Genomic DNA, 17,382 nt, shown 5'->3' on the forward strand with positions numbered 1-17,382 from the left:
TTCTTTTCTGAACATTGTAGTGCATTAAGTATCTTTGGGTTTCTTTGGTGGACAAAAAAAGTAATTCGATAACATGTCCTTGGGCTGCAGGAAATTGTGATGGGTATTTTTCACAGTTTTTTACTATTTTATAGACCAAGAGATTAATTGAGAAAAATTATCTGCAGATGAATCAATAATGAAAATAATCATTAGTTGTAGCGCTAGTTGCCTTCAGAACACACAAATACACAATAACTGCAAAAATAAAGATTTAGCCTCACCAAATGTATTTATTAACAGATTTGCACACAAAGTAGATAATAATTAAATATCTAAGGTTACACCTCTGTTCTCGGGGGAGTGAACTGTAACAACAATGTAGAGCTGAAACTCTTAACACATTATTACCACTGAGACATAAATATGTTTAGCATGTAGCAGTATAGAGTCAGACCTACATACTGTAAATTCTAAAGATAAAGAGTCCTGCATGCAGTTAATTAGACTATTTCCTCACCTTGCGCACTTAAAAAGTGAAATAATACAGACACATTTGCACTGACGGGAATAATAATAACCCAGACAACCTGCTGTTGATGTTCCGCGTTAAGAAATGTTTGCAATGTAAATAACTCATTATCTCTGACGGAGTGCAAAAGCGAAGAAACTTTTTCAAATGACAACTTTAAGAACAGAGAAAGTCTTCTTTTAGCCTGGTGTTGACAGACTGTAAAGCTATCAGTCATTATCTGTGCATAAGTATCTGCACAAACAAACACACACATCAAAACATACACAAACACGCAATGAATAATTTTCAGACTTAGGGCTCTAGAACTGTTACTTCTGTCAATCATTTGTTCAGCTTTGTTTGCAGGCATGCTATATTAATACACACACAAGGAGAGCTACAGTAAATCTCAATGGTTTAATGTGTTTCTACAAAGTGGATCTCTTAGGTACCAAAATAATAACACCTGTAATACCAAAAATAATGATCTACCGGCATCTTACCATTTTATACATTTACTGACCATATTTTTTTGACTTGTATCCACCCAGTAAAGTTGGGGTGAATTTAAGCAGCGACAATGCAGATACAGTATAAAGCCAGGTTAAGCTGCCAAGTTTGTGTTCTTTGCTTGAGTAAGAGCAGGATTGAAGAGCAGCTTAATTCAGTCAGGGATAGAGAATGATGTGGCCTGTCATGGGGGCACAGTAGATTCATGACAGTACAGCCTAATACCCACTTGCCTCTTGATAGGTCAAAACATCATTTAAAATGAACACTGTCCTTCCATAGGAATGCTCGCCCTTACTTCTAAGACATTTTACTGTGTATTGATACACATACAAACAAAAAAGGGACCCACTCATAAAAACATTGCTCCATAGCGCTATTTTCCCTGCTTTGTATTTCCCAGCAAGTTTTTTTTGTTTAATGTTCTGCACGTCGTTGTCAAGCTTGTGCCTTTCTCATTGTTTTAAAGTTGACGCTCATGACGGTTTTCTTATGACTTCAAACGGGTCACGCTTATTCAAAACTCTGTCTTCGCTGTAAGAGAAACTTTCACAAATAACTGTGGGAGGGCATTTGTCTTTTCTTTCAACATCCAATTTGTCTTCATCACAGTAAACAGCAAAAGTGGGTACACTGAACTCGAGAAAGATTATCTCCCCATCTGCACTCCATCCACAGGCGGTGAAGACACAATTACTGTCACTATCCCACTGAAAACGATGAACTGTTGTTTGTTTTAAGTTCACCATTGTGAACGCAACAGTCTAACCAAACTCTTTGGTCTTCTCCCGTCTCCTTGGAGCATTTGGGTGTAACAAACAAGCTGAACAGAAAATCACAGACACACGTGTAGATGTATTATGAATCCTGAGGGCGATATGATGTGAGCTGTGCGGGGGGACAGCAGAGGCGGTGAGAGATGACCTTGTAAATAAACTAGCCATCATAATCCCTCCCTGCAGGCTTCACAACCAACACCTCCTGTCACTCACACCGCTGTATAGATAATGCACTTCCACACACAGTACTGAGACTGTCATTTCAGTGCTCTTTAATCATCTACGATGCTGTTTGACGCAGAAAATGTGCGTGCACACATTCATGCAGAAACACGCACACATCCGCTGCTGTGTGGGATATTCTATAGCAGGCCTTTATTGATGAGGTGAGTGGGGAGGATTAATACCTGTCAGGTTGGGGCTTTAGTGCAGTACAGGAGAGGGCAAACGGTCACAGAGAGCGGTGAAAAGATTATTATCCTTATTATGATGCCTTGACGCGCTCCCTTCATCTATCAGTCCACCCCTCCCCCCTCCATCTGTCATCCTGTCTCCAGATCCACCCTGCTCTCCACACCTTTGCTCGAATTTGATTGATTTCCTGCACAAACTGCTTATTTTCTTTTCTCTCTAGTCCCAAACTGTTACTCTTTATTCTTCCACTCTATCCTTCTCTGTTATTCTAGGTGGCACAATTTCACCAGTTTTTCTCTTTTTCCCCAGCATTGACACTGCTAGGAATTGTCCAACTTTCTTTACCTCTCTATCCATCTATCAATCCCTACAAACAGCTTTTCTCTTCGAATTCTGCCCACTACTATTTACTCCATCCGACACATTTGCGTTAAGTGCAGATTGTGTGTTTGTGCACACACAGTATGGCTTGCTTGATTGCAAGCTGATACTTGACTGGCTTATGGGGTGGGGCTCACAAACTACAATTCAGCAAGCTGCTCCACATCAGCAAATGATGAAATGAGGCACTCGTTGTAAACACGGGCCCATTTTTGTCTTGTAGAGAGAGTCACCTTCACTGATTACTTTATTGATTTGCTTGTTTGTGTTGTTACACGGTGAGTAAAGGATCTGTAAGTAAGTAAATGAGTGTGACTGATTGACTAAGTGAAGGAGTGAGTGGGAGACTGACTAGATGAACAAGTGGGTGACTATTGGACCAGATGAGGGAGAGGGTTTGTGAGTGACATAAGCAGCTTGTTCTCACTTCACAACATCACACTCAGCACCTGTAAATGAGTTTCCCTTTGATCAGCAATGCGCTCTTCCACTCTCCGTCACTCCTTAGCTCCCTGCTGCTCTACCTCCCCCAGGGGTGATGAGGGGGCCCAGGGGTTTCACATCAGAGGACCTGAGAGTGCTATGTTTATGTGTGTGTGTGTGTGCGTGTCTGTGTAAGGGTGGAGATCTGGCTAGGATTCCTCCAGGTGAGCAACCATCTGGAGGGTGACACACACTCAGACACGCTCATGCGCACACTGACATCTGCTTATCCAATAAACAACATTAAAAATACATGGCATATCAAGTGAGGAACGATAAACTTGCTACAAGCGTGTTTACCATCAAACTGTGAGAGATCTGCCAGTCCCGCACCACCATCATCCTGTCAAAAACTTCTTCAAGTCCCATGTGCACTGCTGCCAAGAGCAAGGCTGATCAAGAAAAAGGTTCCCAATTTCTGACATCAACACCACAGCATTGCTTGTGGCACTTCAGAAACCATCCAAAAGCTCTCTGAAACTTTTTTTGAAAAGTAGCCTTATCTGAGCCAGAGCAAATGCCCAAACCTCCCATATCACACTATCAAACTGCATCATTCTGTCAAAATACATCTGATATGTCCATCTATCTTGCAGCGGTCCCCAAATGGTGCAGTTGGTTGGTTTGATGATTTGATGCAATGCTTGCCTTGTAATGTTTTGCCTGAATTAATGGAAAATATTGTATGTGAAAGTGATAAAAAAAAAATGGGTGAACACAACCAGCTAAAATAGATGCAATACCACAATAAATTCATGGGATATTTATTTCCACCATCAGCTGGTCTGGTCATTGCTCTGACTTTTAAATAAGGATATTAAGCTAAAAATGGCAATCTGCAAACTCTATTGAGGGTCACTTACAATCAACCGGGCGTAAAGAAGTTATTACAAGTCTAATATGTTCCCATGCTGGTAGTGAACAGAAAATCTAAGCTGCATATTGAAAAATGGTCTTCATTTTAGATATTGTTCGCCCTGCAAAATGACATTTAGCAAATTTGTGACGTTTAGTATTGTTGTACAGATCCTTAGAAAACAAGCCTTTGCCTTTATTCTGGATGTACAGCGTAACAATTAAGCCATTACCAGTGCATTTAACACATTTACATGATTGTTTTGTATGTTGTCTTTTCTTAAATTGTATATTTTTTATGCTTCTCCCTTGATAGACTACCCAAAGAATCTTTATCTTGAGGTAGCATACAATCTTCGATGTGAAATCAGATGGGGAAATTGCTTTCTCCAGTGTCAAACATTTTCCAGATGACCTCTGGTGTAGTTCAGGTGGCTCTTGGGTTTTTGCTAAGTTGATAAGAATATCAAAAGCTGTGTTCATTAAAATTCAATCTGTTTTGGTTTTAATCACAGTTTTCTCTTCAAAGTTAATTTGTTTACTAACCTTCTTCCATGATTGCATAAGTGTGTCCATTACATTTTAATATATTAGTGTGCCAATTGATTTGTTTTGTGTGTGTGTTGTTGTTTCATGGTCTTTGCATGAATACTGTTTAGAGTCAGTGATCCAGGCCTCGTCTTACCACTCTGTCCTTGATAAAACAACTGCATGATTAACAAATGTAGCACCAATTGGTTTGAGTTATTCCTTTCTGCATGTGTCTGATCCATTCACCAGATTTAAAAGAAAAACTAAGTTGTAGGATACAGGTTGAGATGACACTGTCGGGTTTAGAGGCTCAAAGTCAGATTTGCATATTTAACACATCACAGGCATGTGGCACAACTTCTATGCATCAACACATCTTACAAGTGACACCTCAGGGAGCCTGGAGCTCTACTTCTTTTCAAAAATCTATTTTTCCTCTTTTAACAATGAGCCTTTTGTGAATGTTTTTCTGTCTATTTTCTTATTTGTTTTTTACTCTAATAAACAGCCTTGGAGTATTAATGAAGCAAAGTGCAAATCACATTTTTACATTCTCTAATAAAGCTTTACCCACAACCAGTGTCGGAAACTAATGGGAGGCATGGGCAAAAATGCCCCAAGAAATCTCAGAATGCCCCTATAAATAAAGATCAGGGGGCGAATAAAGTAATTTTATGATTTCCATTTTAGGCCAATTTCCTAACCCTAGAATTAAGCCATCATTTGATTTTCAATCAATTCATTTGATTTCCATTTTTGTCTCTAACACACACACTCATACAGCGCTGTTGTTCACACTATGCTGCTGTTACGATACCTTGCAGAAGTCATGCAATCCTGTACCTGCAGTGAAGTTGGCTGCTACGATGGACCGGTACCTCATTAAAAAAGATACAACTGTTACCGAAGAAAGCAACCTAAGTCTTGGGTCGTTACCATCGCCACCCCCAGCAAATAATACGGTAAAGAAAGTTGCCGCTTCTACAACTGCAAAATGGAAAATAGACTGGCTTGTTGTTGAAGAGGTAATAAGGAGGATTCTCCCCCTTTGTATGACATGCAGGGCTCACCAAGCCAAACATAGCCTTGGACAGCTAAAAGATAATCATGACTTCGTTAAAGGAAGCAGGTTAATTAAGTATTCATCCCATTTTCACCAAACAGGTAAGCTCCATTGATTTGCTAGTTTGGTAACTAGCATTAATGCTAACATTAGAGACTTTAAAATGTCTTTGCTCTGGTGCGTTAACTAACATTGCAGTCAGCAAGTTAGCTAGATAATGTTAATGTTACAACCTACAGCCTACTGGGTCTTGTCGACTGGTGGAGTGATGAGATCACTGCCATTGACTGAAGTGAATGAGCTTAATGCACTAAGTTAAGTCATCTTTTAGTCCCAAATCTAAAACATATTTCATATTTTTTTATTCTACTAACCAATGATGCAGTGCTGGATAGAGAGTCTATAATGTTATTACATCCATGCTTAAAATGCCAGCAGGGCTAAATTTGGGGGTAACTGAAAGCATGCTAAAAAATTAAACTTAAGTTATTTCCATAACTGCGTCATTAAAGAAGGAATATTACACTCATTTTGACTCTTTTGACAGTACTTGTAGCTACTAATCTGCAATTTTGTGAAACACCTGAGGCTCAGGCATGCAGTGCAGCTAGACCTACAATGATGAAATCATTGAAGCTAGACTGGTTTGGACTTATAAGGGACATAATATGACAGTATCCCTCTAACCACAACTTTTGGTAAATCTAACTAGATCAAGCCCATTAAACATTATCATGATCTCATGATCATTCTTATAATGCCATCTAGTTGTTTATACAAAAGGCTCTTCATGAATAAAAATAAAAGTCTGCATTGTATGGCTATTATTTTAGTTATAAGATGTAGATAATTATTACAAACAGGACAGTGTCTACTGAGGTGGTTGTGGTTAGACAAGTGGATTACTGTATGCATTTTAATCTCATTTTATTATAAGCAACAACTTTATGCATGAATTACTTCTTTTTTTATCTGTAAATGCCCCCCAAATGTATTTTTGAAATTTCCCACAATGCAAACAGTAAAATAGTGGCTGGAAGGTAGGAGACTTCCTTGGTTCATAAATTGCCAGCAGCGTAGTAACCAGCAGGTTGCTGATATGAAAGTGACTGAGCACAGTTCTTCCCATCTTCAACAATAATCATCAAAACACCCTTGGACATGACTGTTATTCTAAAACTGCTACAATGGAACCATCCGGTGAGCTTGTACTGTGTTGGACTGAATGTTTGATTATGAATGCACGGCCTCTCTCCTGCTTGTACTTTGCAATTGGTCACAGAAAAATTCCCATGATTAAGCAAGGATTGTGCAACAATGAGACTCAAATGTGCTTGCAGTGCAGGACTGTACTTTATTGTTTCCTTAGCCTTGACTTTCCACACCACTTTGCCTCATTGATGAAAGACCACAAGAGGCCTCACAGTTGTGGGCAACATCTCAGAGTCAGCGCTAAGGGTGAATTTGTTATGACTGAAATGTCCACATTGAATGCAGAGGCTCTAAGGTCCAGTGACTTTGTTTATATCTACCCTGTCACTCCACAGCTGAGGGGAGTGGACACTTTCTGCCACTGCCTGTGTTCATAATATCGGCCAACCAATTATCTATGATGAATGTGCAGAGATTGCCATCATTACTACCTGCGGACCTTACAATTGCTCTCAATAGAAAAGAGTGCCTTTTTAGTTAAGTACATTAAAGTTCAAAATTGGACTCATATGTAAAGTGAAATGATCCTGGATATTGAACCAGGCTCTTTCTTTTTATTTTGACTTTTAGTGTCATTTTACAATTCTCTGTGGCATGTGCGCATCACAGATGTTTAGTTGTTGTTGCCTGTGCCAGAACTTCAACACCAATTCCAGACTCAGAAATCATTATTCCATTAAACCACAATGCAAAAAAGTGAGTGTCTCAGGGCTACAAAATTATACTGCATATTCAAACTGTGGATGCAATGGGTTGTATAAAATTATCTTTGTTTTCAATATAATCAGGTCATGCAGCCACAGGAGTAATAAAAAAAAGTTATCCATGCAAAAAGGGAAATTATTTTCCACCAAAAAAAAGATGTCATCTTTAACTTCATTAAAACACATCTCAAAGGAAATGTGGGCAGAGGGCAGGGAGGGGGCATCTTCAGTGACGTGGCAGCAATTAAGATTTTGCACAGTGGAAGCTACAAAGGCTAGAGAGCACAGTTAGACAAAAACAACAGGGGAAACATGCTCAGAGCAAACTGTTGCAGATGGGATCTAAGTGATTTGAAGCGGGTTGTTTGATACGTGTTGGTAATAGGTGCGATATCTACCTTTACTCCAGAGAATGTGGAGGTAGCCCTTATCCAAAGGCTGGTTCAGAATGATCAGACAGATCCTCTGTGTGCCTGCATATGACGACAGAAGGAAAAAAAATTGTGTGAATCATAAACAATCAGACAAAGACACAGAAATACGATCGAGCATCATGGCAAAAGAACAAAAACACAATACAACGCCATTTGTATGTTCAAAAAAGACTTTTAAAAAACGGATCGAAGGCTGTTTCTTAGTGATACTGAATGTGCTAAATAAAGAGCAAAATAAAAACAAAGCCATGATAATGAGGTCATTATCATGCTACACACAAAGACAAGATTCAGGATTCAAGATTCTTTTCATTGTTACATCCCAAGTATAAGAGAATAAAATTAAGGTTTTGGCTCCTTTACATTGCAACAACAACAGCAATGAAATAACAATAGAAACAGCAGTAAAATACTATTAAAAATACAAAACAATAATAATATAAATAATGTATAGTGTGAAGTGCTGCATGTGTTTGTTTTTGTTTTTTTGGTGGGGGGATTCTGCCTTAATAAATGTGCATATGTGTATGAACTTATTTGCATGTTTGTGTGTGTGTGTGTGTGTGTGTGTGTGTGTGTGTGTGTATATGTTTCACAGACGGACAGGCAAAAGGCCATTGGTGTCCATTATTCATATGCCTGGTTGCTCTGTGGAAAAAAACTGTCCTGGAGCCTGCCGGTCTAGGCCTTGAGGCTGCTGTACCACTTGCCAGACGCCAGCAGCTGAAACAGTCCAGGTTTGGGGTGGCTGGGCTTTTTAATAATGCTACAGGCTTTACTGACACTTCATGTCCGTTGGGAATATCCTGGATGGAAGCTCACATCCACCGGTGATCTGGGCTGTCTGCACTACCCTCTGCAGTGCTTTGAGGTTGAGGGCAATGCAGTTCTCATACCAGGCAGCGATGCATCCCGTCAGGTTGCGCCTCTGTAGAAGGCCTGTAGGGTCTTGAGACCCATTCCAAACTTTTTAAGCCACCTGAGGTGAAAGAGGCGCTGCCTGCCTTTTTTTCCCTCTTTCTTCTCTATCTCTTCCAACAACCAAGTCTCTGGAAGGCAAATTATGTTACAATCCCTCGTTTCTTGCTGGAAGGTGATTCTTGCTTTCAACTTGTGCAACTTGTTATCCAGGGATTGTACACTGGCTAGCAGAATGCTGGGAAGTGAGAGGTGGTTGAAACTCAGCCTTAGCCCCACCAGCACCGCAGCTCTTCTCGCTCAACCCGAAGCCTGTGAGTCCTCAGTATTTTGAGTGAGCAGGGAATCCCAGTGGAGAAATTCAGGATTGGTGTAAGTGATCATCGAATCTCCTTTGTCTAGCAAGGTGTCTTTGCCATATCTTGAGTGGCTGACTTAAGAGGTGAAAATAATAAATAAATCGTGAGGTCGGTGAGGAACGCGAAACAAAGTCGCTATGCTCTGCCTCAACATGCCGTGGGTGCCAAGACATGAAAATATGAGAGAGGACTAAAAACAGAAACCATTTCAAACATGTCATGATTGGAATTGTTTGCAAATTCAGAAAATAACAAAACCTAACCATAGCATAGATGTGTATCCAAGAGATGCAACAATTTCATTCCAAGTAGAGTACTTCACTGTGCTTGACTGGGGGATACAATTATTGTTTATGTTCCCAATATCTGTATAAAAGGGAAATATCACACACATCTCAGTGATACTCATTTGAATATCTTGACCTTGGTGACACGCCATCTGTGACTACATGACAACAGAGGAAAGCCCTTTAAAAACAAGAGCAAAAAAAAAGAAAAAATCATCCTATAGCTTATTTCTTTCCTGTCAGTGAACCTCCATGATTCATTGTCAAAGTCTCTGTCTCAGGGTGCATCATTTCACAAATCTATTTCTCTCCCCCTACCCCCCATCCATCTTGCTTTTAGTTTTTCTTTTGCTCTGCTGCTAATGCAGATCCCCTGACTAATACTTTTGAATTGTCATTTTTCTATCTGCAGGAGAGGAGAAAAGAAATAATAGGAAATTCTACATTCAATGACAAAGTAAAAACAGAGCAGCAAGAAAAGCCTTAATGGACCAAAGACTAAAGCATAACCTCTCTTCCCTTTGCCTTTACACTTAGCCATTTCATTGCTTGCTCATTTATCTTTCCCTCTCATGTCTGCCCCTATGAATGATTTCTCATACATTTTTAAATTTGTTGCTTTTTGCTGCAAAGCAAAAATGCCACATGCAAGCTTAAGCAACACTTCATGATTACAATGCCCTCTCCCCTCTCTCCTAAACTATATTTATGCAAATTCATCCCCACTGGGTCCCAGTTTTGGAACAGCATGACATAGCATATCTAATGAAAAGCTTGTATCTTTCCCAGTACACCTTTACTGGTACATCATGAATGCAGTGGAAGGCTAGCAGCAGCAACAGTGTAGAAGAAAGACAAAGAATATACTTTAGGTTTCATGAAATTCTCATTGTGTGTGTGTGTCCTTAAAAAAGAACACACCTCTTTTGGAGTTTTCTTTTTTATTTCTACCCTCAAGAGTAAAGAGTGCATTTTGGCTTGGCTGAGAAAGGGTACAGTAAAAATGTCCTGTGTGTTTGTGACTTTGGTGCAGCAGTGGGCTTGATGTTAAAAAGTTCACATCGCTGGAAGGTCATTTCAAATTCGCAAGTCAACCCCAGAAGAGTATGGCAAAAGGAGGAGGAAGAGCAGATGAAGAGGAGTACAAAATAGGAAGAAAAGAAAGGAGGACATGAGGAGAGGGAGAGAAAGAGGAGGAGCAGATTTGTCAGTCTTGTCTCTTAATTGGCTGGAGGTGTACTGAGAACAAAAGACAAACTCAACCAGCCATGACTTTTCAGATAACCCTTTGTCGTGCAAACACTCACCTCCCCAACCCTCCATACGCACACGCACACACACACGGAGAAACCTCACCTTGGAATTATTTTAAAAGTTCCAGACAACATGAATACTACAAACACACACATATGTGTACACACACACACACACACACACACACATGCAAAGATCCAAGCACATATCACATAAGACACTCCAGGATTATGCATTTATAATTAAAATAGTTACATTTTAAAAGGCTAACTGTGCACACTGGGGATTTTAAAATGCAGACATCCAGGGGCTGTTTTTATATTATCTACAGAGAGTCTAGATAAGCATTTCCTGCAAGATATTACCAATAGAAATATAGTCTAAACCTATTTAATATGGGAAAAAGTGTTCAATATACTGTACGTTTGGGAAAGAAATTGAAATGTATGATTCAGGGAATCTTAAATGCGTCTTCATCTCTCACCTGTGATACCAAGTGACAGATTTATCAACAAAATGATATCATCAGGATGTGTGTGTGTGTGTGCAGATTTTGTCTGTTCTGCAGCCGTTCGGGGGATTATTTGCACACCCTGTAAAATCTTTAAAATAAATCTTGGATTTGTACAGGGAGCAAACTCAAGAGTGTGGCATGTAATACTTTTGAGTAAACATTTGTTTCAGTGGATGCTTCAAAACTGCTGATAGCTTCCATTCAGAAGTCAGTGTCTCTTGACAGATGTTGACCTTTGTGTGTTATTGATTGTCTAGCTGTGTAGGCAAAATGGAAAATTACCACCAACCATAAGCTAAATGCTGGTAAAATATGAAAGTGGCTGGTAGATTTCGGGCACAAAATAATGATTTACAATTGAGTGGCTGGTGGATTTGAACATTTGTCTGTCAGTGGTTGGTAGATGTTCACATTTTTAAAAAACGTCATACCCTGTGTGCAGGCATATAAAATCAACAGCGGTTCTGTGCAAATCACACAGACATGCAAGAATGTCAAGTACAGTATACAAAAATGTGTACATACACAAGCATAATTACAGCAGCCTTTGTAGACTAACGAGGATCTCAGTGACTCAAAACCTTCAAAAACAATCAATAGAGACATAACAGGAGAAAGACAGAGTCAAGGTTAGCAAGAAGAGAGTAATGCACGACAATGAAACATACAATATATTATTTGTTTTAGAATACACTGCACATGTGCACCAGTAAAAGCCCTAACTATGTCATCCCAGCAATGGCAGGTTGAAGGAAAGTGTACGAACCAAATTACAACAAAAGTATCTCCTGGAATGCAACATCAGAGGTTACTAAGATACTTTTAGAATATCAATACTTGTACCTCATGCTGTGTGTTTATAAAACCAGCTCAACTGTAATCGATTTTGTAACCAGAGAGTCCAAAAAGGATGAGAGAGGCGAAAGCTGTGACATTGCTGAGCTTTCTAGGGACACAAAGTGGGTTTTCTTCACTCTTAAGCTCTCTATTTTTATCTTTCTGTGGGGACAATATTTCTAGCCGGTGTTGAAACCCCACACAGAAATCCAATTTGGAAACACAGTGCATCTATTGTTTCTAACCAATGATAGCCCAGCCCCCCCCCCCCCCCCCTTAGAAATCCATACAAGCTGGTGAAGCTTTCCCTGCAAGTCATAAATTACCACTTCAGCAAATAGATCTCAGATTTACATAACTGATGTATAAATGAAGTAATAATGAAAAAATATGGATATGGAGCTGTAATATAAGACAGACACTGAGGAATACATGTGCCTGCTGTCTGTGATACAGGCCAAACTGCTGTACGATCCCCTTGACCTTTACAGCTCTGGGTAAAACCTGCCCATAGGCTCATATAAGCTTTCCTTCCTCCACACACATAGACACTCACACATCACCAGGGAGCTCACACCAACCTTGACCTGAGAGCTGTGGCTAAAGGCGGATTTAACCAGCTTCCTCCTCAAGTCTGTAGGCAAGTGAGTGCTGACCATCTGGAGAACAGGAGAGCTTGTATTTTTTACTTTATTTATTTATTTATTTTAGAGCATCAACAAATACATGATATGTTGAATCATCTTTAGGGAAATCTCGTGACATAAACGTGACTTTGGAGAAGAGAGAATAAACGTACAACGGGAGGATTTTTAGTTAAATGTCAGATTGAAGTTTGTTTTCCAGTGTTGTGGTGGAACAAAGTGAATTTATATGATGACAGGGATTTTATTCAGGAGCTAGATTCAATAATCAAAATGCCTCTTCAAAGCCTGCTTCTCCTCTAACAGCAAACATTACCAGCAAACACATCAAGCCCCCTTTCAGTAAAAATTCATTATGTACACAGCCAAACAAAAAAACAAAAAACACATGGAAGTGCATCTCATACATATACGCACTGCTGTCATGAAAGTGCCAATGATTTGTTTTGGAGTTTTAATTCCCTCAAGACTGTTTATGTGTTTGTCACAGTGAGTGGGAGAAGCAAAGAGAGGAAGACAAGTGTGACAAGTGTTTTGATCAGATGCATACTTATTGTCTGTGTACGAGTGTCCCACACACGCAAGCATCGTGTTTAGTTCCCTATGCACTTGTGTATTTGATTGATTCTGTGCATGTGTGTTTGCACCCGGGGAATAGTTTGTTTGAAAGGTGGTACCTGGAGTGCCTTGGTAGGTGAGTGATTAAGACACACGCCACATAAAGGCAGCATCCCTGGTTCAATTCCAGCAAGGGACTCACTTTCGCTCTCTACCTATATCTTTTCGGCCTCCATGCTACCCACTGTTAAATAAAGGCAAACCCCCCCCCCAAAAAAAAAAAATAGTATTAAAAAAAGAGAAAAGAAAGGGGGTACCTGACGGCAGCAGGCAGTCCAAAGGCGTCAACTCTTCATTCATGGCTGGGATCCACAAGAGCCTATCTTCAATCAACCGACTCACCTGGAACTGAAAAAGTAGGACAGACACTGTTGCTTCTCTTCCTGCTTTTATCCTTTGTTCATTTCTTTCTTTTTTTTTTAAATAAATAAAGTCCCAACACATCCCAGTTTACCACCAAACGTCTTCTATGCCAATTATATCAGATTGGATACTACCATGCACACATGCTTTGTAATAATAGGACAACCACAGACGTTTTAGCACAATCATCACACTATCTGTGAAACTGAGGAAACAAACCCAGAGAGAAACAATTACTCAACTGATCAATTAGTAAATCGACACACAATCGACATGGACACATTAATCTGCAAATATTATGATAAATGCCAAACTTTTGCTAGTTTCAGCTTCTCAGATGTTCCCTTTCATTGTCCTATAATAACAGCATATCTTTGGGTTTTGGATTTTTATTTGGAGAAAACAAGCTAATAAAGATTTCACATTGGGCTTTAACTACATATAATAAGCATATTTCATCATTTTTTCCGACATCTATTAATTGAGAAATTAAACAGCAGAACAACTGATTATGTAAATAGTTGCAGCACCTAAAATGTGTTAGGGAGCAATCAATCATATGACTATTTACTGCATAAAGATCTTTTCGTAATCAGACAATGCAACAAAAAAAAAGTCAAAAAGTCATGACCTGTCAAAAGGCTAAATGCCAGAGAACACAACAGTTTCAGCAATCTTGCAAAACAAAGTATAAACAACAAAAAATCTCATGTGAAAATGATATGTTAATACCCATTTTTTAAAACAAAACATTTTGTAAGTAAATGTAATTTACCCAAAACTTCAGATACTACTGTGTACTGCTCTCAACCTTTTGGTTAATGCTGTGCATGTATAGCAATGTGTTCCCCTTTAAAATCTTTTCTACTAATTTCACACATAAAAAAACTTGAATCAAGTAATGCACCTTGCCTCGGCACACCTTGCTCACCTCTTGGGTTTAAAATCCAGCTGGCAGTGTAGAACTGTGTGTGCGTAACAGCCTATTGGTCAATCAATAAGTCAGTTACTGCTAAAGTTTTAACCCCAGGTTATTCTACCATTCAGTAATAAAATAATCATTATCCCTAACCACACATACCTACACATGCCACAGCCAATCCTTGTTATCCAAGACAACTGGACTATGTTAATTATTGATCAAAGTACTGTTACACTGGACTATATTCATTTGGCAAATTGACTGGACTTTAGTTGCCAGAGATAAAATGTATTCGATTAACTGTTTATAAGGGCTGCAACTAACAGTTATTTTCATCATCATTTTCACCACTGTCAGTTATTCTCTTGATTAATCAATTCATTATTTGGTCCATAAATTATCAGAAAACTGTAAAATATGTTGATTACTGTTTCTAAAAGCCCAATGTGATGTCTTCAGATGTTTAGTTTTGTCCTCACCAACAGCCCACAACCTAAAGGTTTACTGTCATAAACTAAAGGTTAAAAAACACCATTAGCATTATATGAAGTGGTAAATTAATGCAAAATGCTACTGTTATATTATTAATACTATACATGTGTAGCATTTATTTACTGAAAAACCTCTCCCTATTTGATTTTAAAACCAGTACATCATTTCCATCTCTCATATGAACAGTGAAAGAGGTTTTCCTCACAGTAATGCTTCCTCATGTTCATACTACTGGCTATGAAAATATCTCCTTTAAACTTGCTTTCAGTATTAGTGATGGGGGCCAATACCTACAGTGTGTCCATAGTTATTTAGAAGTTGATCTGAAGCTTATATGAGGCTTCAGCAGTCTGGGTTAGTCATATCAAGTGGATATCTGTCACATTTACAGTCTTTTTAGTATCACATTCCCTCTTTGTGTTTCCTCGGACAGTGTTTCCCTGTTGAGCTGTGGAGGAAGTGTAGTAACAAAAAAATGGACTTTGGCACTAAAAGACTGTAACGGTGAAATATATCTACTTGATTTGACTCTTGGGTGGCTGAAGTTTCATATTAAATTCAGATAAACTTTTAACTTGAGGATTTTGTTTCCCATCACATACCTGCATCATGAAGGGATCCTCTAATGGTTAACGTGAACAGGAGAAGTGATTAGAGTAGATTAGGGTAATGTGGGACACTTTTTGCAATTCTGACTTTTTTACCTTATCATTATGAAATCCCTGAGACGTTTCCTTGTTAAACCAGAAGACAATTTTTAGATATTGGTACTCAAACGGAAAATGGCACATATATAGATATTCCTCATGCCAAATCATTTCTGAATTTGGAGATTTTGTAATCAGGGACACTAGTTTTTAGGCTTAGAAATACTTTGATTTATAGAAAGCAGCCTTATCTGTCAAAACTTTATGAAATGTGTGAACCCATAGTTTTTAGGTTAAAAAACTAGCAGCCTGTATGTTCACGTGTAATTTTAAACAATATAACTTACACAGTAGGCATATACTAGTTAGCTTTAAAATAATCTAATGGAAAAAGAGATAAATGCACTGGAGCGTAGATGTCCCACATTAGTCAATGTCCCATATTACCCTAATCCACCCTACTGCAAGAATAAAATGATTTCAATGTTCATTTTGGGCTTCTGACTGTTGTTTTAAGACAGGCTTGGGAAATAGTGACCCTGTCCTTTGATTTGCAGCTACTGTGAAACACAATCGGATCCCAAACACACAGGTGTTTCGTCGCAGTTGTACACACATCACCTGAGGCAGGATGAAAGCAGCTCATGATGCTTTACCCCACTGCTGAGACTGCTGCTTCATTAACCACATTTATAAGCCTCTTTAGCAGTAAACGGTCTCGTTGAACGTGTCGGGACACATATTAAGTAAGTCTGCCTTTGAAAACTGTAGTGTGACATCCTCACCAGCGGCTGGATATGTAGCTGCACAACATTTAAACCACTTCTCTGCAGCGGTGTGAAAATGTGAAGCCCGTCTACCTACAAACGATCTACGGTAAAACACTGTCTTTCAAACGAAAACAACACATAAACCAACGCTGCCTTTCACTGCCAACACACCGCCTTCAAAGTTTATATTGTCATTTCTTTACTTAATAAATATTCAATAAAAACTTACTGAATGAAGCGACTTCCTACATTGGTGCCGCGTACAGTCAACGAGTGCGTGCAAAGGAGCGACCCAGCAGACCGAAACAGGTGGCTGGAATTTCTTATGGGGACATCTAGAGGCCATAAGTGGAACAACGCTTTCATGTGCATTGCTCTGAAGCTTGAGATACTCAAAAGGAGTCCCAGGGGTTTTTAAGGAGGCTCTCTTGCAAATTGAGAGATGGTTTAATCTCACTCGAAGTTTCATTCAGTGGAAATTATCCCAAAGAGAGACTGTTTCAATCACGGTGTTCACTCTTCACTGTTACCATCATTATCTGCCCCATTACAATGTGAGCAGATGTCCAATTTAATATTAAATCACCAACAACAAAAGTCTCCCAATATTCAGACTGAAAAGGAATATTACAAAGCAGCCTGTACATGTTTAGTGTGGTTATTTGTGCTACATGTGAACTTTAAAACCTTTAAAATGTCAAGAAAACCCAAAACAGATCTGCATTAACACCGCTGATTCATACGTGATTGGACTTTTATTGAAGGAAGCTATTTTTATGTTTAATTTTGATGTAGTTAAATGGAGCATTAACAGTCAGACAATTAGATGCTTCCAGTGGTTTACTGGCCATTGGGCATACAAGAACAAATCCCAGTGGGCAGCCACATTGGTGGGCCG

At 39.1% G+C, this 17,382-nt stretch overlaps 1 protein-coding gene across 4 annotated transcripts in view; it reads right to left on the reverse strand.

Moving 5' to 3' along the window:
- tpk1 (thiamin pyrophosphokinase 1) overlaps window positions 1-16,753 on the reverse strand; it is a 63,015-nt gene extending 46,262 nt beyond the window's left edge. Inside the window, exons 1-3 of one of the 4 annotated variants that reach the window (XM_062441112.1) lie at window positions 16,714-16,753; window positions 13,548-13,638; window positions 7,824-7,898 (exon numbers count right to left, since the gene is read on the reverse strand). In XM_062441112.1, the coding sequence (XP_062297096.1) occupies window positions 7,824-7,898; window positions 13,548-13,590 (118 nt within the window). In that variant the 5' untranslated portion in view covers window positions 13,591-13,638; window positions 16,714-16,753. The other 3 variants (XM_062441116.1, XM_062441113.1, XM_062441114.1) reach the window with 3 other exon arrangements.
- Between the last annotated feature and the right edge of the window lie 629 nt (window positions 16,754-17,382).

The sequence above is a fragment of the Scomber scombrus genome, chromosome 20 (genome assembly GCF_963691925.1).
Source record: "Scomber scombrus chromosome 20, fScoSco1.1, whole genome shotgun sequence".
NCBI lineage: Eukaryota > Metazoa > Chordata > Actinopteri > Scombriformes > Scombridae > Scomber > Scomber scombrus.